The sequence below is a fragment of the Protobothrops mucrosquamatus genome, unplaced genomic scaffold (assembly GCF_001527695.2).
Source record: "Protobothrops mucrosquamatus isolate PMUCROS unplaced genomic scaffold, P.Mucros_1.0 scaffold2033, whole genome shotgun sequence".
In the NCBI taxonomy this organism is placed as follows: domain Eukaryota; kingdom Metazoa; phylum Chordata; class Lepidosauria; order Squamata; family Viperidae; genus Protobothrops; species Protobothrops mucrosquamatus.
The window spans coordinates 29,509-55,253 of record NW_015388141.1 but is presented as its reverse complement, the minus strand read 5'-3'; the positions used below and the strand labels follow the sequence as shown (position 1 = coordinate 55,253).

At 37.2% G+C, this 25,745-nt stretch overlaps 1 protein-coding gene across 1 annotated transcript in view; it reads left to right on the top strand.

The window, feature by feature from the left end:
- Positions 1-1,296: 1,296 nt before the first annotated feature.
- Positions 1,297-25,745, top strand: part of GREB1 (growth regulating estrogen receptor binding 1) — a gene marked incomplete at its 3' end in the record, with an annotated part of 53,132 nt that continues 28,683 nt past the window's right edge. Inside the window, exons 1-6 of the mRNA XM_029285662.1 lie at positions 1,297-1,453; positions 8,444-8,572; positions 11,789-11,965; positions 20,895-21,077; positions 21,562-21,702; positions 25,255-25,368. Coding sequence (XP_029141495.1) covers positions 1,297-1,453; positions 8,444-8,572; positions 11,789-11,965; positions 20,895-21,077; positions 21,562-21,702; positions 25,255-25,368 — 901 coding nt within the window. The remainder of the gene's footprint in view (positions 1,454-8,443; positions 8,573-11,788; positions 11,966-20,894; positions 21,078-21,561; positions 21,703-25,254; positions 25,369-25,745) is intronic.

The following is a 25,745-nucleotide window of genomic DNA, read 5'->3' as shown; positions in this document are numbered from 1 at the left end:
TCCTTCCTTCCTTCCTTCCTTCCTTCCTTCCTTCCTTCCTTCCTTCCTTCCTTCCTTCCTTCCTTCCTTCCTTCCTTCCTTCTGTCCGTCAAGAAATTCTTATATGTTCATTTATTTTAAAAAATACAGTCCAAACATGTATGGTGCTATATATTATATAAAGAAATGTCAAATAATTACAAAAACGAAATGTGAGTAAAACAAACTCATTTTCACAGGCTATGGAGGCCATGCAAGAGCAGACCTTATTCTCACACGGCCTCTGCAGCCTCCGAAAATCATCTGAGAACGGGGTGTGCTTTTGAGAATAGTTGTGTGGGCGAATGCTGGCATGTCACTCCAAACATCTTGGTATATCACCTCTGACATCAGTGTCATAGATTTGCCATCACTGCTCTAAGCTGATGATCTTCTGAAGATCAGAGGCAAGGGGAGTGAATTCCGTTGGAAATCTGCCTGTATCATGCAGATGGGCAGGGATGATTCTGATTCTTAGCATGGAAGATATAATGTTTTTAAATGGAAGATGTATTGCCTAAGGTGATATTTTATAAGTATCAGTCACATATCCCCATCAGCTAAGGTTTGGCAGGTGATAGCTAGGGAGAGAGCCCTCTTCATGATACTAGCTGTAGAAATTGTCCCTCATAGAAATTAGTCTCATATTTATGGAGTTACCTTTCTGATCACAGGGAAGAATTTATTTTAAACAAAACTTTCCAAAGTTACCTGCTTGCTTTCTGTTTAACCTTACAGCTATTCAGATGTATACTCTTGTTCATTTCATATTTTAATATATTGTTTTGTTATTACTGTTGCTTTATATGAATTACTCTAGAAATGTATTTGGAGGGCAGTATTTAAAATTAAATTTGTATTACTGAGGTAATAATTTGCCAAGAGACTATGACTATGTCCATTGTCATTTAATTTGATAGATAGTAAACAACATAATTGTATAATGGTTAAAAATACTGCTTTAAGAAGTGCTTTCCCCAGAGCCTAAAGGTAGATCAACAATTTGTTTTTATCAATATTAAGAATGCCTCTCTGATGAATTACAGAAACCTATTATCATAAGTTCCTAGCATGTACCGAGATCTATACAATTCAAGCTGTCAGCTTTGCATCATTGTTTACTGGGTCAATTCACTGTTTTCTTAGAAGAAACACTTCTTTTGAAATTTCGAATGTTTCCAAATTTTATTAAAGCAAATGTTGATCTAGTGCCCTCTATTTTTTCCTGTTTAGGTGGAATAATTATAATCCACCCCTTCTGATTCATTCTTTAAGAAGATGGGAAATTCTTATGCGGGGCAACTTAACTCAATACGTTTTGAAGAAGTATTGCACAATTCTATCGAAGCTTCTCTCCGATCCAGTAATTTAGTCCCAAGGCCCATTTTTTCACAGCTATACTTAGAAGCCGAGCGGCAGCTTTCGTCTCTAGAAGGTAAGAAGTGCTTCTTTAAAGATAATATTTGTAGATCGGGGTTGGGTCCTTGGGTGACGTGTTCATTTTCTTGCAGAGATTTCATTACCCAACTAGGATTGATGATGTTACCTAGTTGGGTAATGAAATGTCTGCAAGAAAGCTATCAAGCTCAGAGAGCACTAGGGACCTCAAAGTGCTCCTTTGCTATTGCTACCTAAAAAACCCTAGTTCTCAAGGGGATGGGCATCATCCAACAGTATGCCAGTGGGCTTTCAAACACAGAATGGAATGTTCCCTAGCTCTGTTCATCCTTCTGCTTTACAGAATGTGTCCCAATCCTCCAAAATAGATTTAGATATGGATAAAGCTGCAAAATGGGCCTCCTAGTGAATATTTATTCACGAAAAATCACTTTTAGAATAGAATAGAATAGAATAGAGCTGGAAGGGACCTTGGAGGTCTTCTAGTCTAGCCCCTGCTCAAGCAGGAGAATCTATATCAGTGGTGGCGAACCTATGGCAGGCGTGCCAGAGGCGGCACTCCGAGCCCTCTCTGTGGGCACGCGTGCTGTGCCCCGAAGATGGTGAGGGACTGGCCCCCGCCACCCTGGCCCCACCCACCCAGTCTGCCATGACCACCGCGGCCACGCCCACCTGGCACCCGGTGATAAATAAGTGGGTTTTGGGTTGCAATTTGGACACTGGGTCTCTAAAAGGTTCGCCATTACTGACTTATACTGTCTCAGACAGGTGAATGTCTAGTCTCTTCTTAAAAATCTCCAGTGATGGAGCGTCCACGATTTCTGGGGGTAAGCTGTTCCACTGGTTGATTGTCCTCACTGTCAGGAAGTTAATTCCAGGTTGCTTCTCTCTTTGATCAGTTTCCAACCATTGTTTCTCGTCCTTCCCTCTGGTGCTTTGGTGAACAACCTGGCTCCCTTTGCCTTGTGGCAGCCCCACAGATACTGGAACACTGCTATCATGTCTCCTCTATTTCTTCTTTTCTTTAGACTAGCCAAACCCAAGTCCTGTAGTCGTTCTTCGTATATTTTAGTCTCCAGGCCTTTGATCATCTTTGTTGCTCTTCTCTGAATATTTTCCAAACTCTCAACATCTTTTTTGTGATATGGTGACCAAAACTGGCTGCAGTATTCCAGGTGTGGTCTTACTAGGGTTTTATAAAGCAGTACTAATACTTCGCGTGATCTTGATTCTGTGCCTTTGTTTATACAACCCAGGATTGTATTAGCTTTTTTGGTTGCTGCTGCACACTGCTGGCTCATAGTCAAGTGATCGTCCACTAGGAGTCCAAGGTCCCTTTCACAGTTACTGTTTTTGCTTGTACCTATAAGATTAGTATAGGGAGATAAAAGCTTATCAAGAACCATTCTTCCAGAAATAATTAGTGTATTCTTACAGTTCTTTTGCTGATACAGGATTAGAATGTTGTAAAGTCCTCCTTATGTTGAAACATAGGCAAAAATTCTCACTGAGTTTTGTTTTCAACTAGTGAGAGCCAGAAAAAATGAATAAATAAAAGGGAAAACTTTACATGACCCATCAGTAAGACAAAAGCAAAGCCTCACCTCTATTTTCAAAGGTCCCTTGTTTTTGTGATTATTGAACACATGGGAACCTAGCCAATTTTAATTGGTCTCACCAGTACTGTTCATTAATTCACTATATAGAAAGGGCTTTTGATACAGTATTAGATTTAAACTCCTCATCTGTATTAAGCCTGTAAATGTTATTGTTCAGAGTCTTTGAAATATGTCAGGGAGAAAGGATTCTATTTCTGTATGGAGATGTCTTCAACTGCCACTTTTTTAAAAAAAATAACTTCCACATATTTAACTGAGACTTATGCTGTATTGAGTGTATATCAGCTCACAGCTTTTTGAAGTTTGCAAATTTGATTTAGTGTAGTAAACTAGAAAGAAATATAACATTTGTGATTGGGATCCTACTATGCTTATGATAAAAATGAGCATAATTGGAACAAACAGGATTCAATATAATGAAATAAATTGCAAATTGCAAACTTACCAATCAGTGTTTCAAACAACAATTATTTTGGTGATGAATTATATTGATTAAGAGCTAATAGTATTTTTACATTTAAACACATTTTTATACTTCTTCATTTTGAACAAACAATATTGGGTTCTGATTAAAGTCCAACCTATGAACTTCAAAAACATTAGAGTAGCTTAAAGTATCAGAAAATATACCATTTTATTTTACCTTAATAGACAGCACTTATATACAATATTTTGGGCCCTGTTATTATCCTATATTACTTCCTGTGAGGTAAAAATCTTAAGATAAAATGCGAATCCTGGGTATACTCATACTTAAAAGAAACAATCAAACACCAGGGTAAAATACAAACAAAACTGTTTAATACACTTAGCTTTCGTCGGCTAACTACTGACGTCGTCAGAGCTTGCTTATAAGGCCGGCCGTTTTTACGCTCTGCTCATGGCTGGCTGGTTCTGGTGGACACACCAAGGGAGGGAGGGGGGAGTGACAATGGAAGGACACGCACAGTGTCGGATCGGGATACATAGCCCACAATGGTCACGGGAGGGGGAAGATTGGAAGATAGATTGGCAGCAACACCATATGGCCGGGCGCAGGAAAGGCAGGCGGGGAAGACAAAGAAAGGGGGAGAGGGTCCCCCAGAAGCGGCATACATGCCAGGAGATGAGATACAGCGAGGAGAGGCAAAGTGAGTGAGAAAGGCAAAGAAAGGAATAATGGGAGGAAAGAGAGCGACAGGACTAGAATGCGGACAAGGAGATGTGGGACAATTAGAGCAACTACGGTTAGTTAGAACAGGCGGCCCCATCACACGATCAATGGGTAGAGCACAGAGTCAATTGGGTTTATAAGCAAACTCCTCATTCCAAATGCTTACTCTGATGACACTGGCAGTTGTCCAGTGAAAGCTAAAACAGTCGATTTTTAGGTTTTATAGATAGTTGCTTTTATTGTTTTTATTGTTTTAACAATAAACAGTTGTTTCATACTTATCCCAGAGTTCGAGGACTTTATACCATTACACAAATATGCCTGGGATTCGCATTAAAGTTATTAGGGACATATATATTATACCATCCAATGCTTCCTCTCTTCTTCCGGTAGTACACATTTTCCCACACTAGGTAAATACAGTTCTTATTGTTGTTAATACATATACAATTGAATATCAACACCTTTGTTATATTTTCCTAATAATATCAATAATGTTCTTGATAAACTTTAGAATCTCCTACAATTTTGACCATCACTGTGGAAATATTTCCTTCAATTCATTTCTGTTTTCCTTTATCAGTTTAGGAAGTATTTCCTTCATGTCCATTTGGCATGTACCTGTGATCTTCCAGATTATTGAAAGAATAAGTAATACCCTTATTTTAGCATCCACTTATTTGAGTATTCTCAGTGTGGAATACCTGTGATCTTGGAACTTTGCACCAGCAATAAAATAAAGCGAATTGTGATATCAGGTGGGGAAAGGCTGTTTCTGTAATTGTTCCAAGATGATGGGGTTGTCTCTTTTCATATGTGTGTGATATTGATTCATTCGTTCGTTCGTTCATTCATTCATTTTATTCATTCAGTTTACTTATCATTGAATCAAAACAGACTCAGAGCAGATTACACAATAGTCAACACTAAAAGATTCATAAAAATACCCTTGGTACATATAACTAAAATTAAAATTATATAAAATATAAATGAAGTCACAATTCTGTTCCTGTCAAATAGCAATAGCATTTAGACTTATATACCGCTTCACAGTGCTTTACGGGCCTCTCTAAGTGATTTACAGAGTCAGCATATTGCCCCCCCCCAACAATCTGGGTCCTCATTTTACCGACCTCGGGAGGATGGAAGTCTGAGTCAACCTTGAGCTGGTGAGACTCAAACTGCCAAATTGCTGTCAGCCAGGATTCAGCAGAAGTAGCCTGCAGTACTGCATTCTAACCACTGTGCCACCAGGACTCTTAGCTTTTAAAGCTTTTAAAAATCTACAAAAAAAAATATAATCTTGGCAGCAGTATGAAAGTGGTTTGTCATTGCATTCTTCTGGATGTGGTTTAGGTAGCCCAGTCTAGCCTGTTTCCCAGGAATTAAAACACATAAACAAATAAATGTCCTTGAGGTCTTCCATCCAAGTACTTACTAAGCCTACCCCTATTTAGCTTGCAAACTCAGACAAGCAAATGAGGTGCCAAGTTTTTATTGGATAAATCAAACATCTGGAAAAAGTCCAGACAATTAAATCATTAGGAAACATGACTTTCTTTCATAGTCTGTTGGGTAAATAAAATTCTTTGTCTATTGATTCAGATACAATTTTTCTTAGGTGCCTAATTTTGGCTTAACACGCTAAATATGCAATAGAAGAAATACTAAATATGATCTGGGATTTTATCATTTGATTATTTTAAAAACTATCATAATTTTTCAGTTTATTTATGTGCCCAGTTCAAAGTGCTGGCTTTGATAATGAAAGCTCTTAGTGTTTGAGGCTAGGAATTGAAAAGATGCTTTCTTCTATAAATACCTATATGGACCTTGAGATTGTTCCCAGAGGCCCTTATTCAGATGCCTTCATAGATCCCAGTAAGATTACTGGGTCTTGACATTTCACTTGTGCCACCTTTATCTAGGTAGGTGAATTAATAAAAATATATTTGCTTCGGTATTTTCCCTTGTTAGCCTGAGTGCTGACTACTGTATAATGGTTTTATTTTCTACTGCTCAAGTATCCACACAATTTTTTCCCCTTTGCATAAGTGGCTTATCCAAATTAGAGTAAAGAACAATTCATACAATTATTAGAAAATTTATTCATTTGATTTATAATGATTGATGTTTATTTTCTGGGTTTTACTTGGAGAGAGTTCACTCATGGATGTGTGTTACTCAAACACTGACGCTTTGATGATTTCTTCCATGTATGAAGCAGCTGTCAGGGTTTGGAAGTTTTCCCAGGGGACTATATAGCTATGGATGTTCTGTGGTGTTTTGAGTGAGGTATGAATCAGGTGATATGATTGCTGCACATTTATTTATTTATTTATTTATTTATTATTTAAATTTATATACCGCCCTATCTCCCTTACGGGACTCAGGGCAGTGAACAGGCAATAATAAAAATCACAATAAATATTGAATAAAAAGCCTGCTCTAAAATACCCCATATAAAACCCCTAGCAAAGCCCAATCAAAACTACGCCAGGCCGGCCGCATGGAATAGATGGGTTTTCAAGGCTCGGCGGAAGAGGCGCAGGTCCATAGTTGTACGTAGGTCGGGGGGTAGGTCATTCCAGAGGGCAGGAGCTGCCACAGAGAAGGCTCTCCCCCTGGGGGTCGCCAGCTGGCATTGACTGGCCGACGGCACCCTAAGGAGGCCCTCTCTGTGGGAGCGGACTGGTCGAAGGGAGATATTTGGTAGGAGGCGGTCTTGCAAATTGATTCTGTCTGTACACTTTGTGTAGATTGTTCTCAAAATGTACATCCCATGTATGCATGTTGTGCATTTTATTAATGTTCCCACTGTGCCATATACCTTTGAAATTCTTTTTTTTATAACCATGTTTTATTAATTTTTTATAATCACAAATCCTTTAATATTTTATCAACATGATGTCTGGGTTCCAATATTTAGCTTACTAATATATGTTAAACTCCTTTCTCTCTACCTAATTTTTCTAACCATTGATAAAATATATTCCATGTTCTAAAGTATTCTGAATCTTCTTTCTCCTTCATTTTCAATGTAAGTCTGTCCATTTCTGCACAGTCCAAATTTTTCCTGATTATCTCTTTCTCCGCTGGTAATTCTTCATCTTTCCAATGTTGAGCAAATACAATTCTCGCTGCCATTTGTTTACATTTTAAATTCTTATTCACTTTGATTTTTCATAATCAAGTGCCTTCAAAATATATAGGTCTACAGTTTTCATTGATTCCAGCCTGTATGTATATGTATACTTCTGCATGCCTGGAAGGCGTCAAATGAGAAAATACTGAGTTTGCTCATGAAATGAATACAAATGCACTCCCCCCTGTCTCCCTCCCTCCCTCTCTCTTCTCTCTCTCTCACTATATCTATATCCATAGCCGTCTTATCTGTCTGTCTGTTTCTCAACAGCTGTAAATATGGTACAGCTGTTACTAATAAAGTAACTTGCTTGCTTATCCTAAAGTACAATTTATCTGAGTTCTAATGATAGTGCAACTATGAGAGGCATCTTGGAGTCCTAGTGGACAATCACTTAGATATGAGCCAGCAGTGTGCTGCAGCTGCCAAAAAAGCCAACACAGTGCTAGGCTGCATTAACAGAGGGATAGAATCAAGATCACGTGAAGCATTAATACCACTTTACAATGCCTTGGTAAGGCCACACTTGGAATACTGCATCCAATTTTGGTCCCCATGATGTAAAAAAGATGTTGAGACTCTAGAAAAAGTACAGAGAAGAGCAACAAAGATGATTAGGGGACTGGAGGCTAAAGCATATAAGGAATGGCTGCTGGAATTGGGTATGTCTAGTTTAACGAAGAGAAGGACGAGGGGGGACATGATAGCAGTGTTCCAATATCTCAGGGGCTGCCACAAAGAAGAGGGAGTCAAGCTATTTTCCAAAGCGCCTGAAGGCAGGACAAGAAGCAACAGATGGAAACTAATCAAGGAGAGAAGCAACCTAGAACTAAGGAGAAACTTCCTGACAATTAGAACAATTAACCAGTGGAACAACCTGCCTCCAGAAGCAGTGAATGCTCCAACACTGGAAGTTTTTAAGAAGAGACTGGACAGCCATTTGTCCAAAATGGTATAGGGTTACCTGCCTGAGCAGGGGGTTGGACTTGATGACCTCCAAGGTCCCTTCCAACTTTATTATTATTACTACTACTACTATTATTAGTACTACTACTACTACTATTATCATCATCATCATCATCATCATCATCATCATCATCATCTCTTTAGCAGGCAATAGGGTAGATAATGAGGAAGAGGAGGAGGAAGAAGAAGATGATGATGAAGGTTCAGAAACAAGTAGCCCTCCTGTTGCTTATCAGATGAAACCACCACCTGAAGGTTGTTGCACTACTGATGGTAAGAAATTAATGTTATTTGGATGGTTAATTTATAGGCATACTATAATCTTTCCGGCTCAGCAGACCAGCGGTGGTGGGGAAGGGAGGAGAGGGGAATGTTTCATGTGCTCACTCATCCATCACTTCCACGGCCTGGTTCCAAACAGGCTGCGGCCTGGCACTGGGCCGCAGACCAGGGATTGGGGACTCCTGTTATAGATGACTAAGATGTATTTTTTATATCAGCGACGTGGAATTATTTGTTTAGTATAAAATGGAACCAAATTGTAAAATCCAGCCAGAGCTTGATTTTACATGTAAAAATACATAATATTGATAAGGAGTGATTCCTTTTCACTGTTTCCATAAAATTTAAGGACTGGTTTTAGGTTTTATTATGTTGCAGGTAAAATTGAGTACTGTCCTGCAGCATCCTAAGAGGCTCATATGATTTCTGCACACCAATTACCATATTATTTTAAAAATACATAGCAAAATAGATACTGGAGACTGGTTATAAGCTGATCTTTTTTCTACATTCCATTTTTTCCATTGTGAGGGAGTATATTTTCATTACTATTTCAGTTTTCACATAGCAGAGTATGTCCATTTTTTTAATGGTGGCCCAGTCATTAAGGAGCTCAGACTGAAATTTACCACTTCAATAAAATTTATCCTTAATCAAAACCTTTTATATATTATGTCCACATATTTCATATCTTTTATTTATACACAATATGTGAAAATGTCTGTATATATTAAAAAATCATAGGAATAGAAAAATAGAATTTAGATCAAGTTTAATTTATAATCCATCTCCTCCCACACATTTTTCATGTTCTATCATGCCGATTATAAAAATGTTTTGTCAAATTATTGATTATAATCAAAATTCTTTTAATTTGTAAATTCAAAATATTGGGGTATAACTGTAAGAAAAGAAGTATGTATATTAGCAATATATTCTAGATCATCTGTGAATGGCATCACTCATAGAAAGCGTACATCAAAGATTAATAATTGAGCCAGTTCCCATGATAGATTTTAAGATCAAGTTTAGCGAATGATTGTGTGCTAATATTATTTGATCTGAAGCTATATCAATGTCGTTATTTTTTTTTTCCTGGAAACCATTTGGAAATAGGTTATACTTGAGATTTGCATGTGCTGCTACACTGAAAGTGCATTTTTTATGTAAAGCTTTGTTTTATGTTTGGAAATGACATGTTGGCACTTCTGTTGCCAGCATTAGCTTTAGGCATTAAAAATAATCCTATTTGTCACATTCTGTCACAATCTATTGTATAGTACAGCCTCTAACAAGCCCAGGCTGTCCAGACACTGGGAGACAGCAATATATAGCTTTATACTAAGAAAGTTGGCAAGGCATCAGAGCCTGCACCTGGTATATGACTCAGCCTTCCATCCTTCTGAGGTAAAATGAAGACCTAGATTGTTGGGGGCAGTTATGCTGACTCTGTAAATCCCCTTAGAGAGGGCTTTAAAGCACTGTGAAGCGGTATATAAGTCTAAGTGCTATTTCTATATACCCAGGAAGACTTAGTGGTGTTCATGCTATTCACCCTAAAGTTCATATAAGACTATACAAAACAAAGAGACTTTGAAGGTTTTTATGTATGCTAAAGGTGACTATGACAGAATCAAGCAATCATTCCTTATTGAGGAACAGCAGTTTGTTGTCAAATTTGTAGGGTTGCCAGGTGTCCACTATTTGAGTGGACAGTCCGATTTTTTCACATTATGTTCACTATTTTTTTTCACAAAATAGTGGACATTTTTTTTATTCAAAAGCTTTATGACGAAATGGTACGTAATCTAAAGCTGTACAGTCTACTTTTTTTACTACTTAACCCCCCCCCCCGCTTGTCTGCTATTTTTTGGAAGCAGACCTGGCAACCCTACAAATTTGTATCGTCTGCCCAATAAATGAAAATGTTTTTTTTTTAAAAAGGAAACACCGTGCTAATATGTTTCAAATAATAGATAAGTCCTTGACTTACAACTGTTCATTTAGTGACCATTTGAAGTTACAACAGCACTGAAAAAAGTGACTTATGACTGTTTTTCACACTTACGACCGTTGCAGCATCCCCATGGTCACGTGATCAGATTTTGGACATTTGGCAACTGGTTCATATTTATGATGGTTGCAGTGTCCCAGTGATTCCCTTTTGCAGCTTTCTGACAAGCAAAGTCAACGGGGAAGCCGTTGTCTAACTTAACAACTGCAGTGATTTACTGAACAACTATGGCAAGAAAGGTTGTAAAATGGGGCAAAACTAATTTAACAACTGCCTCACTTAGCAACAGAAATTTTGGGTTCAATTGTGATTGTAACTCGAGGGCCAAAATTCTGTGAACAGGGGGCCCATTTGTCCCACTTTCTTCTACTGTTGCCAGTTGCTGAAAAGAATATATAAAACATGTAGGGCATAATTTTCTCAGGAAATTGCACGTTGCACTCTTTGCACATGGGATATAATAAAAACAATGATTGTGCAATATTTTGAAGGGCAAATCTACACCCTTACGAACATATGAACACAAATACCCTCTTATCCACTAAGAATGTTTTGACTCCAGTCCAAGGTTTAAAATCATAGCCAGGTCATTTTGGCTTACCAATGCCTGAACTACACCTTGAATTACCGGGTTATTTTTGCATATTTCCACTGCCAGGTTTCTTTTTTTTAAAGTTTAACAGAGGTTTGCCAATAGATGCTGACTATCAGTATTTGAATTAAGGAGTTTTGCCCAAAGGTTAAAGAAAGGTAAAGACTTTTGAGCAAGTAAGTGAACCCTCCCTTTCTCTTTTTTAAATATTCCTTTTTTTTGTTTGTGCAGTTTTAAAAATGGTAAACAGAACTCTTGATAATGATGTGAGGAACAAATTTCTAAGCTGAATTTCCCTTTCATCTTCCCATTTTAAAGCAGATTTAATCATACCCAGCTATTTGTTACCTTTTCTTCGTTATTAGTTATTCTCCTGTTTACATTTTTTTGGGGGGTAAACTTTCTATGCTGATTTCTTTTGCTCCTATATGTTAATGCTTCTTTGCAATATATGCTGCTACATGTTCCATCGTGGAATCTTATATCAAGCTAACTAAGTGGGTCTTATAGATAGATGAGAGCACTTTTCATACTCCCCAGCTTTAGTTTTGTTTTACTGGCAAACTTGATGAAGCCTGTTGTCCTTTTTCTTCCTCTCCAGGTTTCTGTCAGACAGGTAAAGACCTCAGGCTAGCGTCTATTTTAAATGAACCAATTGAAGTGCCTTCAGGATTTTTACTGGTTGGTGCAAAGTCACCAACCTTACCTGATCACCTTTTGGTGTGTGCTGTGGATAAGCGATTCTTGCCCGATGACTATGGGCACAATGCCTTACTAGGTAAGTGGGATTGGTAATTCCCTTTGTTGTCATTCAGCAACATTAGCTGAACAATCTAATCTTCTGCAGTTTGCTCTCTTATCCTTGAAAAAAATACAATATGAGCATGAACACCAGTACAAATATCTTTGATTCTAGTCTATGCTTAAAAACATAGTAAGGTCACTTTGGCTTACCAATGCTGGGATTATACCTTGAAATATTTTTGCATATTTCCACTGTCATTTTTTTTAAGTTTAAAAGTTTAAAAAAAGTTCCCTTTCTACTGCCTTGGAATGGTTTTATTTTAAGATATGATGTTGGTAAACTACTTATTGGTCAAGCTATGTTCTTAGGAATCCAGAAGTCATTGTACATTCTGAATATCATTTTAGCCTTAATTTTCATTACATTCTTTATATAGTTCATTGGTATGTTTGTTAACAACTGCATACCAATACTAACTAACTGCTGTAAGTTATTCTAAATTCGGCCTCACCTTATTAGAAACTGCATCTCTTTAGTTTCAGTAGATCTTTTCAAATTTGGAATATACATGTCCTGCCAGGTAGCCATATCCCTATGTTTAATGGATAGTATTCTAAATAAATAATTAAGAAAATATATTTATTTTTATACAGCTATAAGACATACCAAGAGATACAATGTCCAAATCAGACTCATTTACGATCATTTTAGGATGGATTAATAAGCCTTTTCTTTGTCACATAAATCTACCCTACAAGTTGCCATTTGTGCATCTGACCTTGGAGGTTTAGTCAGTCTGACAGGAGCCAGTGGTTGTAGATCTTAGAGTGGACTTGGACAGGGAAAAGAAGGATGGCCTAGATCTAATTTGTTTCTTTCTCTCTTCTAGCTTGCTTTAGTTACAGAATTGCTGACTGGCAGGAAAAAAAAATGGGATAAATCAATCTCGAAGGAATGCAAAATAAAGATGGGATGAATAGATAGATGTTAGTCAAATTAATTTTGTGAGTGGAAGAAGATGTCAATCCAGACTAAACTCTGAAAGAAACTAGGTTGGTGCTGAACAAATCCGTTAATAAGACTTTTAACAGCTACAGCTCAGATTTAGTGTATAACTTCAGAGAAAACACAATTACTTCTCAAGTAAATTTACTCAAGTATATTTTGAAACTTTTGTTAGAAAGTTATTTTCCATACTGTATATAAGTCATCCTTTTACTGGACAGAAAAAGTGTTTGATGTTTGAGTGGCCATTAGTCGTATTACTAGCAACAAAGATCTACAGAGGCCTGCCAATAAAAATCAAAGGAAAACCACAGTGAACCCATATAAATAAATTTAAGATTTTAGTTTATAGCCAGCTCTGTGGGAAGGGGCAGAGTAGATAACTTTGTCAAGCAATAATATGTTTTGCTGTAAGATCTTGCTGTCTTTGATGGGTTACAATACAATTGGGCAGCAATAGTAAAGGAATTAAAGGGGCTATAAATTAGCAATGTGTTGTCATTTTAAAGATACAGGGAGTAGTGTTGAACCACTCAGCCCATTCATTGCTCCTGCTATTAACAGTTTAAAGTTCCTAGGGTTGTTAAATCAGAGGAAGTAGTATATGTGTTAATTGCATGCTAAACTACAGGAGAAAAGGATAATAAGAAACATTTGGTAATAATAACTAGTGCTACATTTGTATGTACATTTGCGAGTATGTTGAATTGAACACTGGTGCTCCAGTAACTATACACACCAACATTCTTCCTTACATCATGTACATATTCTTTACATTATTTACCCAGTGACCATTTTGAGTTCCCTTCAATTCAGTCTCTTTCTAAACTTGTGAGTCTATGATATCTGCAGCAAACCATGATGACACTAAAAGAACAACATCTACCCAGTGATGTTTTACTAGTGTTGCCCTGCATCTGATGTCTGATGCAAATTATATCACTTGCATGATGAAACAGTCCCATGTTTTTCACTGTTTCCCTGCTAGCTCTGTCAATGCCCATGATTTAAAGAATTTGAAGCAGAAGTTCATTTATTTACTTACAGGGCTTGCGGGGGGGGGGAACTCCAATTAGATCTCTCTGAGACATATTCAATTCTCCCATCCATAACTGGAATTAAAACGCTACAAAATCCAGTTTAAAAATAATAACATAAAACTGAAAGACATACTCAGTTCCTTCTCAAGATTGATAGGTGTAGCAAATTGGCCCCCATGGCTTGATGGAACATTTTTTTATTAATTTGTTGAAAGCCAGGAGGGAGGGAATTGTGCAAATGTTGGGGTTAATACTGTTCCATGCATGGGGTTGGAAACTGCTTCTATAGTCTATGAGGATGGCAGTCCCTGAATGAGGAGACATATAAAGAGTTCTCTCCCCCCCCCCCGGCCCTTTATTGGGTGGACAGTTGTTATTGGGAGACACTGGTTTTGCAGTTATCTAAGTCAGACCCTGTAACACTTTAAAGGTATCAACCGGCATCTTGAACTGCACCCAAAAACCAACTGGCAACCAGTGCAACTCTCAGAGTAGGAATGATATATGTGTGCCATGAGGTGCACCCAAAACAATTTAAGCTGCCGCATTTTGGACCACTTGTAACTTCTGAATGCTGAAGGTCCACCCCATTTAAAGTGTTTTGGAGTAGTCCAGTTGAGAGATAGCCATGGGGGGGAAAAATGTCTTGCCTTCTGGTGTTTTCCAAAGAAAGTAAGGAGAGGGTTGCTGAAACTTTTAAAAAATTAGACTGAGAGGAATAAGACATGAATGCAAAAAAATGGACAAGTTATACAGAATGGACAAGTTATATAGATTCAATGCAAAAAAATTTAAAAAAATCAAAATATGTATCAAGAAATTTATTTGTGCACTTCTGAATGCTGAAGGTCCACCCCATTTAAAGTGCTTTGGAGTAATCCAGTTGAGAGATAGCCATGGGGGAAAAAATTTCTTGCCTTCTGGCAAGACATGAATGCAAAACAATGGACAAGTTATACAGAATGGACAAGTTATATAGATTCAATGCAAAAAAATTTAAAAAAATCAAAATATGTATCAAGAAATTTATTTGTGCACTTTTGAATGCTGAAGGTCCACCCCATTTAAAGTGCTTTGGAGTAATCCAGTTGAGAGATAGCCAAACAATGGACAAGTTATACAGAATGGACAAGTTATATAGATTCAATGCAAAAAATAAAAAAAAAATCAAAATATGTATCAAGAAATTTATTTGTGCACTTTGTCAGAAAGAAGACAAGGAACCATGCCAAACAATAGCATCTTAGAATTTCTCCTCATGTTATGCCGGCAACACTCTAGGTGTCTTTTTGCTTGCTTCATTCCCCTGGAGCTAGGCTTGGAAAATGCATGACTTGCTTTAGTAATAGAGCTTAATGGTCACTTGTGTTTAACAGTGGTTTGTATAGAACTTGTGTAGAATTGCCACCTACACCCTTTCCAGCTCCATTAGTGAAGGTATCTTTTTTTTTAACTAGCTCAAAACATGCATCCATATCCACATCCCTGAACAGAATTTAGTTCTGAGTAATTCTAAGGACATGGCTAGGGCAGCTTCAGAGCCAACTTAAAAAGTGATACGTATAAGACCTTTCATAAATAAATCACCTTAAGTGATGCTGAGATGGAGTCACATTTTCCCATCTCCCCTGAACTCTTATTTTCAATATCAACATGCATGTTTCCTGAGGGGATTCTGCTTATTTGCTCTGGTTGAAAACTTCGAGGGATGATATTTGCAGTAGGAAACACGTGGGTTAGCCAAAAAAAGGTCTTTTGGAGCATTTCTTAATTGATTGCACTTTTGAGGGTGGGTTTGCCTGGAGGCATCCAGGAGCTCACAGGCAAAATAACTCTGCATTTAGTAATTTCTTGAGCAATTTTTTATCTTCCGGTTTCTATTCACGGCAAGCAGTGATATGTCTGGAGGGCATAAATAAGGTTCATTTATTGCTTTTGTTTTGGTTACAGCTCACTGCCTCTGTGACTTGCACTGGTCATCTCTCTCTCTCTCTCTCTCTCTCTCTCTCTCTCTCTCTCTCTCTCTCTCTCTCTCTCTCTCTCTCTCTCTCTCTCTCTCTCTCTCTCTCTTCCTCTCCCTCCCTCCCTCCCTCCCTCTCTTTTTTCTCTCTCTCTGTGTGTATGTGTTCAAATGACTATTCTGGAGTTGGGTCTCCTGTTCGGCAAATCATATCCTGTACTAATTTGTCTCTGAATCAGTGCACTCAGGTAGGAAAAGTATTGCAGTACATGAAAATGGAATCTATCAAATGGCCTTTGTACACATCTCTTAAAATCAGAACAATTAGCACAAATAAAATTTTGGAGTTCTGCCTGTAGCATTTAAGACGTCATCATCACTTGTTTTCTTTATGTGTCATCTTCCAAGGCACTTAATTCATTAATTTTGCTGCTGTTACTCAAACACAGACATTTAAAACTTTTTAATATAATAAAAATAGCAATAAAAGAAGTAAAAAGTAAAATCAATAGTATTTGAAAATTTGCTGTAAAAATCAGCCGAAGTATTAGAAGAATCATGAATGGAAATAATAGTTTTAAACAGCTGCCTGAATAAAGCTCATATTAATAGTTTTCTCACCTCTGCTACCATCAGTGATGATGCCCCAATAAGAGAAGAGTTTTCTTGACCTGTGAAAGTCTTCCAATTTCTCTTCAGTGGTTTTTTCTTTGGTTTTTTTTTTCACTTCTCCTTTTTGGGTGCAAACAGCTCGACTTTTCCCTCCAATCCAAAAAAACTTCATTTTGACAGTTTACCTCCATTCTTAAGAAGACCTATTAATTTCTTAAGGCAAAATTAAGTACTGTAGTGGGAAAAGCTCAAGAGTATTTTCACATTGTGCATGGGGTATACTAGATGCTCACGCAAATCACATATTCTTTTTAGTCAATTTCTTGCTGTTTCTATTAAGACTCATAGCGTAATTGACCTTGGTTGATCTTGAAAAAGCTAAGCAGATTTGGACAAGATCAAGAAATCTTGGAACTGCAGACTAAACTGGCAAATTTAAAAACATCCTCAGAGGCAGTAGTAGTTGCAGATTTTTAAGGGAAAATAGTAACTTGGTCTATATCCTATGAAGGATTCATATAAGAGCAACTTTACATTGTGTTGGTCTTTTAACTATCTCAGTAAAGGTAGCAGTAGATCATGTTACTTGTTCTTGTTAACCACAACGATAACATCTATTTCTGTATCATTTTTCTACCTAATTGTGGGTCCACAGAGACCTTAACATCTGTAAAATTGAAACGTAATGGCAATAAAGCCATAATGATGATTTAACAATAAAAATAATTTAGATTGCAATATAACGTAGCAGAGATCCTATTATATGATCAAAATGCCTACTGTATTGATAAGTTATATATGTTCTCTGACTTTAAAGGTCATAATTTTAAATTTAATCTGTGAAGAAATTGATAACCAGGGCAAATGCAATATGAATTATTGCACCTAGTGCTAAATTAGAATCATGCATCTATGTTTTGGATCAACTGTTTTATCAAATTTAAGCTCATATAGAACACATTAAAAATATCTAGTCTAAAAGATACATAAACAGTATCTGATAAACTAGATAAAAAAAAAAAATCTGAGGTAGCAGCCAAAACTGAAAGAGTCAGTTAAATTGAAGCCACTAAAGCAATGATATTTGTCACAGGGGGAAAAAAATGGTGTGGCTTATTTCTGTGCATTTTGCACAATGTTCAGCTTTTCAGAGCATGAAGATATCTATTACTATTTATTAGACAAATAAATACACAGGCTGTAGACAAATCTCTGATAGATGTACAGAAGTGGACAGTCTTACTAGTATGATTCCTCATGGCATGTTAAATATCTAAAATTAATTGAAGTTGCACATATGAAATAGTATTCATCCATTCTTGGAATATAATAATAAAAATATAATAATTCTCCCTAATCCAGGATCTGTTTTTTTTCAGTGGGCATTTTAAGAAGAGTCATAAAGTAGGATTGTTTCTATTTACAAATGAGAGATTGTTCATTAATCCTTTTTCACGAGTCTAAACAAGCATACAACATGCAAGCAGAAGGTGGGAAAGGATAAGTTTATGATGTGATATAAAGTAATCCTTTCCTACTTTCTCCCAAATTCTGGGGCCCTCTAAGTTGTGAACAGATTTGTTTGAGTAGAGTGATGTTGTGCAAGGGCATCAGTTGCTTCCTATGTTTTCTTTACTTAAAGGAACTATTACTCACAGGTGTGCTGCCTCTGATCCTGGAGGGTCCATTTAGCTACTTAGTTAATTACACAATGTGTCCATAGAATGGACCTTTTAAGATTGTTGCTTATTGCCACATTCTAGCACAATCATTTCATCTGTTTTAAATATATATTTTGTTATATGCAAGAAGAAAAAAGCCCACAAAAGCATATTTCTCTTAGGTGCTAGTCTTACATACATACTCATATCATATTGCACAGTTGAATTGGTAATACTTAAGTCATTTTACTTAAGAGGGGGAGAAAATAGGAAATTAAATATATCAATGGATAAATGCAGTCTGAGCGGTGTGATGGTCTAGAGGTGGAGCTCTTGCCTCACAATCTGGAGGTTGTCAGTTCGATCCTCGGTAGCAGCATATATTTCTCTTTTTCTGGACTCAGTGAGTAGTTGTGTGCTGCAAACTCCACGTAGGCGGCAGGAAGGGCATCTGGCTAGTAAACTCAGTTCCAATCAGTCACCCCAACCTCACCCTGAAGCAAGGGTTTGCAGGGTCGTTAATTCCCCCCCAATAAATGCGGTCCAAATTTTGAATAGTTCTCCAAATGACACTCAAGTTTGTTCACGTGTGTGGAGAGATGAATCCTTCATACTATTGTGTAATTGCCTTTCCAATATTGAACTGTCTGGTTTTTAGATCATAAGATCCTAGTTTTAATGTCTTATATTGTTGTCAGGGCTGCCTCTGATCAATTCCTAGGAAAGAAAACCTTTGACTTCATAAATTCAGGGAAAAATTGCTTTTACTAAGAACAAACTGAAAGCAGCAAAAGTCAGGCAAAGTCTGAAGCAAACATGTGTGAAAAAGACAAATTGAAAATTACCCCAGAGCCCACCCTCACGTAGTCAGGCAGACAAAGTCCAATCATTGGCCAGGATGATGTTTTGGGAACGTCTCTGGTCCAGGTGCTCCGGGCCGCCCTCGTGCATGCCTTTCCCAGGACGATTGGCTTTGAAGATGTTAAACAACCCAAACTGGCCTCTCTGAATTCAAGCCTCCCCATCGGTTCTCAGCAATCCCACTCTCAAACCACCTGCACGCTTCCCCTCCCAAATGCCCATTGCTCCCTCCCTTCCCGTTTCCATGGCAGCTGGCAGCAGGCTTGAAGGAAAGTGATGATGGACAGGCTGACAATTGTTTTCCTGCTCATTTCAGAAGAGCATAAGCACCAAGACCCTTATAGTGCATGGCAGTTTTATAAGAACACAATATTTTCTGCAAAACTCAGTGGGGCAGTGAAATAGTAAAAGAGCCTGGGCACAGGTGGAGTACATCTAAAACTAAAAGACTTATTTGGGTCTTTGGCCCTCCCTTGAAAGGTCATAGCACCAAGAGGAACCATACGCCTCAGATGTGGTCTGGCAGAATTGGCCAAATAAAATTAACAGATTACTCAACCTTTGGTCAGGGTTGATATGGGCTGGTTTTGAACTGAAGACCTTGAGGTGAAAGGCCTTGATCAATCAGACTACAAATATTGATTTCTAGCCATCTTGCGGTCTCAGCTATATGACAGAGATAAATGGGAGCACCTTCTGGTTGGTTTGGCTTCAGTGACCTCTGATTTAACCACAATGCACATGGAAAATCTTTTTATTTAGTTTGCTTACAAGATGAGGCTATTCGTCTTGCCCTGTGCTAGGTCCAGATGCTTGTGTATAACCGGGCATGACGTACGATTCACATTTACTTACTGAATTGCTTAAAAATGTCATTCCAGTACAAATTGGCTGTATAATAATTTTAGAAAGCCTCTGCTCAACATGGAAAATGGGTCTGCAGTTATTTGGAAGCATTTTTATTCTGCATGCAAGCTTGCAAAATAACAGTCCAAATGTGGGGAAAAAACATTGTGCCTTTGTAGGAATTTTGGAAATGTACAGTAATTCCACTTAGTTCTGCCTTTTAAGGGTTCTTTTAGGTGAATATTTTATAGGTCTATCCATTTGTTCTCATTAATTAAAAAAAAAACCACTAGGTTCTTTGTGACATCACCTGACTGACAGCCAGTAGCTTTATTCACAGCCTGTCCTCTGTACAAATTTGCTCTTAAAATCTCTCAGCTTGTATAATAGGTGGTAAACAGATGAAATACCTGGAGTTAAACATAGAATCTATTTATCATGGAAATTATTTTAAATGGCTCCTGAACTCAAATTCTGTTTAGTATTTTAAATTTTTTGGCTGCAGTTGGATGTCTTTAAGAGAGTGTGTAAAAAGTTCAAACAAATTAGTATGAAATCCAAGTAGTAAAAGAACTGCGGAGCAGCTGTATGTTGGCTATCTGCCAAAGTCTAATAAAGTTTAATTCTCAAATTATCTACATCATAAACATCTAAAAAGTGTGATCAAACTTGTAGCTGTTTTGTGATATTAATTTCTTTCCTTTTCCTCCCATTCCCATTATCCATTGACCTGCCTGGCTAGCCGTTTAAGAGACATGGTGTTTCCACCTGAATTTTATTTAAAAGCTAAATGAAAGAAATAAGATAGGTATTACGTACATTTTTTTTATTTTGAAAAATCTGGTGTCTGTGTATGTTTCTGCTTGTGTTCAGAGCTACCATTCATTTTGTTAAAAGCCATTCCAAACAGACTGAAGCACATTGTATGGACTATTTGATTTATTTTACCTCATCGTTGTTACTGTTTATTTCATCAGGTTTCTCTGGAAACTGCGTTGGCTGTGGCAAGAAAGGATTCTGCTACTTTACTGAGTTTTCTAATCATATCAATCTAAAGCTCACCTCTCAGCCCAAGAAACAGAAACACTTAAAGTATTATCTGGTCAGGAATGCACAGGGCACACTTACCAAAGGCTCGGCAATCTGCTGGAAGGGGGCAGGTGAGATAATGTAGCTGTCCTTTTAAAAGGCCTGGAATATTTCTGGAAAGTTTAGAAGTTATTGACACAGAATTCCTTAGAAATAAATCTAAGATGCCAAAGATCATTGACATTTTGTTAAAATGTATCTACTATAAAGTCTCACATTTAAAAGTCCCTTAATAGATAGTGGGGGAGGCATAAACACCTATAGATTCCAGTATGCCTTCAATATAAGTCTGAACCACAATGTATGAGCATCCAGTCTTCTGCCATTCCTGGAGGAGATAGGATTGGGGAAAATATTTATTGATAAATTAGATGAAATAAATGATTTGAATAACATTTCTTCAGGAATGAATAATAACTCATGAGCTCCTTCTTTCAAGTAATAATGAAGGCACGTCTGCCTATGTTAACATGTAAAATTCAATTTTTGTAGAAAAGATTTGCAAAAACAAAGTGAACAGTTCTCACTGGATAACAAGCGTCTTGTTTTTTTTAGAATTCAGAAACCGACAATCCTCCAACAATTCTTCCCATACATTATTTCAGCCTCCAGAGAATACAGGTTCTTCGGCAACAGTTATGAATGAACCATTTCTAGCAGCACATCCGGTAGGTCAAGCTGGAATTCATCAAACAAGTAAGTATTAAATTTTCTCTCAAATGTTCCGATCTGCATTTTCCTTTGCTTGGTATGTCAAATCATCTTGGATGGATTGAAACAATAGCATGCCTTAGCATTTTGTATGACCCTAAATTGCTTAGGGCAATACATGAAACTTGCCTATTATTTATCACCACTGATTGAATAAATCTGATGCTGAATTAATCCATTTTGGCTGCTTTGCAAAATATATTAAATCATAAACTAATCAAACTGGCTGGATTTGCACTTTAGGTAAGGGAAAAAATGAATAAATAAAACTAATAAAGGTTAACCAAGGCTAGTGTGCTATCCCTATGTAGCTGGTGATTCTTTAAACCTAATTTAGCATATTATCTGAACACAAAATAGAAGTGTTAAGAGGGTCAAACACATGTGGTGAACCAGGGATGCATAATTCCCAGATTTCTGTTTCAGATGGTATTTACTGCCAGGAATAGTCTGATCTGCAATAATTTCTTTCAAATGTGAAACACTTCTTCCACTTCCAATACTTCTTTTGACAGTTGGAAAGCAGTTGTTGATTTCTTTGGTCTTACAATTCTAACGAAGTTAGAGTGTTGAGTTAACGTATTTCTAGGTCAACTCTGCTATTGTTGAACTGCTTGAAGCCAGGGCTTTTTGTATGCGTATAAGTATGAAAATGCTGTGACTTAGACTTTCGATCACCTCACAGCTTCATCTGACAGGAAGAAAAAGCCAGGCCAAACCAAGTCATGATTTGCAGGGCTGGTCCTATGTTAAGGAGATGGGGACTTAATTATATCTAAATGAAAAAGAATTTTGTCCATTTTTTAAAATCAGGATCACCTTGACAAAATCTTGGCTAGTGGATTCTTTGATTTGAAGAATGATAATGGTGGTCGAGTATCAACTCTATAATTTCATAGCTGGGAAAGCCAGCTGGGTGATTTTGAGCCAGTCATTCTCTCTCAGCCCAACCCACCTCACAGGGTGGTGGTTGTGGGGGAAGTAGGAGGGGGAAGGAGCATCCTGTGTTTTTACCACCTTGAGTTATTTGTAAAAACAATAAAGGTGAGAAATAAATAAATAAATAAATATTAAAATAAGTCCCATAGCTTCTACCAGTGCTAAGATTCTCTGGATCTGCACTGTGACTTGCCAATCGCAGGACTGCTAGCTAAGAATTCTGGAAATGATAGTCCCAGGTTGCCAGATTGGAATAGGTATTATCAAATTTACATGGCACAGGTTGATAAAGACCACTTGGTTACTGGCCTGACAATGGGAATAATTATGGTGAGAACACTGTAAGCCAGGGGTCTTCAAACTTGGCCCTTTTATGACTTGTGGACTTCAGCTCCTAGAATTCCTCAGCCAGGCATGCTGGCTGAGGAATTCTGGGAGTTGAAGTCCACAAGTCATAAAAGGGCCAAGTTTGAAGACCCCTGCTGTAAGCCTTCCCACTGCATTTATTTTGATTGATGGCACCTTTTCTAGATAGCCACTTCACTTCTTAAAATAACATTTTAAGTATTTATTCAGTCTTCGGAAAAGGTCTCCTGTCCTAGTAAGAGGTGCTTTCTTAGGTGACTGAAATAATCCTTGTCCATTCAGATGAAAGCCTCATAAAATTCAGTGTGACTTTTTCACAAAGTGATTAAACAGAAGTGCAGGCCAAACTTTGATTGTGCTTTTAGCTAATCCATTCACTAAAGTATGATATTTAGACTTCATTACACCAATTGTGTTAAAGTTTAGAGAGTGGATTAAATAAAACATCACTTTTTCTGTTTTGTAGGGTTTTTTTTTTGAGAAATTTACAAATGTGAGAAAGTGTACAATTCTTTATTTATAGAAAGTGTATGATATTAAAATACAAAATACTCTGCATCACTGTAGAATTAATGTTCGGTACTAAATGCAATAAAAACAGCATATAACAAAAGTGGAAACATCTGTGAGAATAAATTGGTTGCTTAGTGAATGATTAACACTGGACAGAGAATGAACAAGAATGTAGGATGTTCTCTTGGTTGTTTAATGTATTTACTAATAAAAAGTGGTGTTGTTAAAAGTTTATTGACTGGGTCTGTGAATGTTTATGTACCTTTGTGGGCGAATGCTGCATACGTTGCCTGAGAAACCTAATGATTTTCAATGAAATAAAATTGTATAATGCTGGAAGGAGTATGAATCTGAATCTGAGTAAACATAAAAATTAGTTAAATGCAGCATGAATGGATTATTAAGTAGATGTATTTTAAAACAAAAGCAAGGACTAGGGAGTGAGGCTTGGATTGAAAATGAACCACTAACATGGAAGAAATACATTGGTGATAGAATAAATGAGCATGGAAAAAGAAAATAAATATGGCGGAAGATGAAAAGGCTGAGGGGAAAAGAAAATATGAAAAAATAAATGAATCATCCCTCATAAAAGAAAGATATGAGAAAATTAAAGAACAAGAGACAATATTTGAATCATGTACCAGACTGATGGAAACTAGAACATTTTTTGAAGCTATAGAAATATAGAAATATAGTCAGGTACGATGAACGGTGCAATATATATTTAGCTACATTTCTCTTCCCTTTCTCTTATTTCACACTTTTAATTCTGTGGCTTACTGTTTCTTACAGCTGTGATTTGTATAATGTTTTTATCCTGAAAGGGAATGTGGTACTTTTGTAAGTAATTATAATAAAAAAAAGTCAAGTTAGATTATTAAAGATGGCTAAAATTAACCAAACTAACACTACTCTTACAAAATAATTCCCCATCTGTGGCTGTGGCCATTTTTTAAATCTTTTTAACAGTTTTATTGTAATTCATTTGATTGTTGTGAGCCTCCCAGAGTTGTTTGGAGTCAATTGGCATACGGGTTTAATAAAATATTATTATTATTAACTAGCAGATTGTTACTGCTAATAAGAAGGAACATCTAATCTTTTGCTACTTTTCTGAGCTGGCTGGAGCAATGAACTTTTCTAAAAGCTCTAAAATATGAAGGAGAAAGTGCCATACATTATGTTGAAGACTTAGCTATGTACCAAATTCATTAGCTATGTGGGCATATAATAGTGGTTCCCTCAGCCAACTCACATTTCTTAGATGCCTGTAGTTTATAATCTGGAACTCTGAATGTCTGTTTAACAGATATAACTCTAGTGAATTTAGTACAAACGCACCATTGCGTATTTCAAAAGGTATGTTAAACACATGTTCCATCCGTTTAGTTGTATAACTAGATGGGGTCTATATGACAACTCACCGTGGCCAATCCACCAAGGCCAACTTGCCATGGGACAATTCAGTGCGGGATTAGTTCTTTTTATTATTCATCAAAGCAGTACAAAAGCTGGTAGACACAGGAATGATTTCCTTTGACACAAGAGATAACAATAATTTTGACGAAAATGTGGTCAACAAAAATAAAAGGAACTAAGTGAATCCTGTGGTGAGTTGGCTGCAGTGACTGGGCTGCGGCGAGTTCTCTCATTCTGACTTGATGTATGAAAAAGCACTAAACGGCTGACTATTTTCATTCCTTCACATTGAAGCAGCTCCTGACCATCTCCCATCAGCCGCTTGCCATCCAGCCTACAATGGGAAAGACTCTTCCTATCAACTTTCGCTAAAAAGCAATTTACCTTCCATGACAAAACCATCAGCATTAGGTATTTTATTTTGTGTGTGCAATAATATGCTTGTGTATTCCAGGCACTGGAATTGTGTTCCGGCTAAACCAAGTGTGGACTTGCATTCACACAGTGGAATTTACCCCTTGCTATTGGAAAAAGGGGAAAAGCTGTTTCTTCATCAAGGTCTTTTTCACCAGGAGACAAATATCTTTGGACTTAGTATATAAATACTGTATATAAAAATGATTCTGCTAGCCATCTGTTTTCAAGCACAGTTCAACGAGAGCTTGCTCTTAAGACCCTATATAAATTCCTACCCTTTTAGCCTTCTTTACAACTGTGAAGACATGGCTCTTTTCCCAGTTGAACTGTGAAGATGCTTGGTCCAATGCTGGAGAAAATGGTACCTTTGT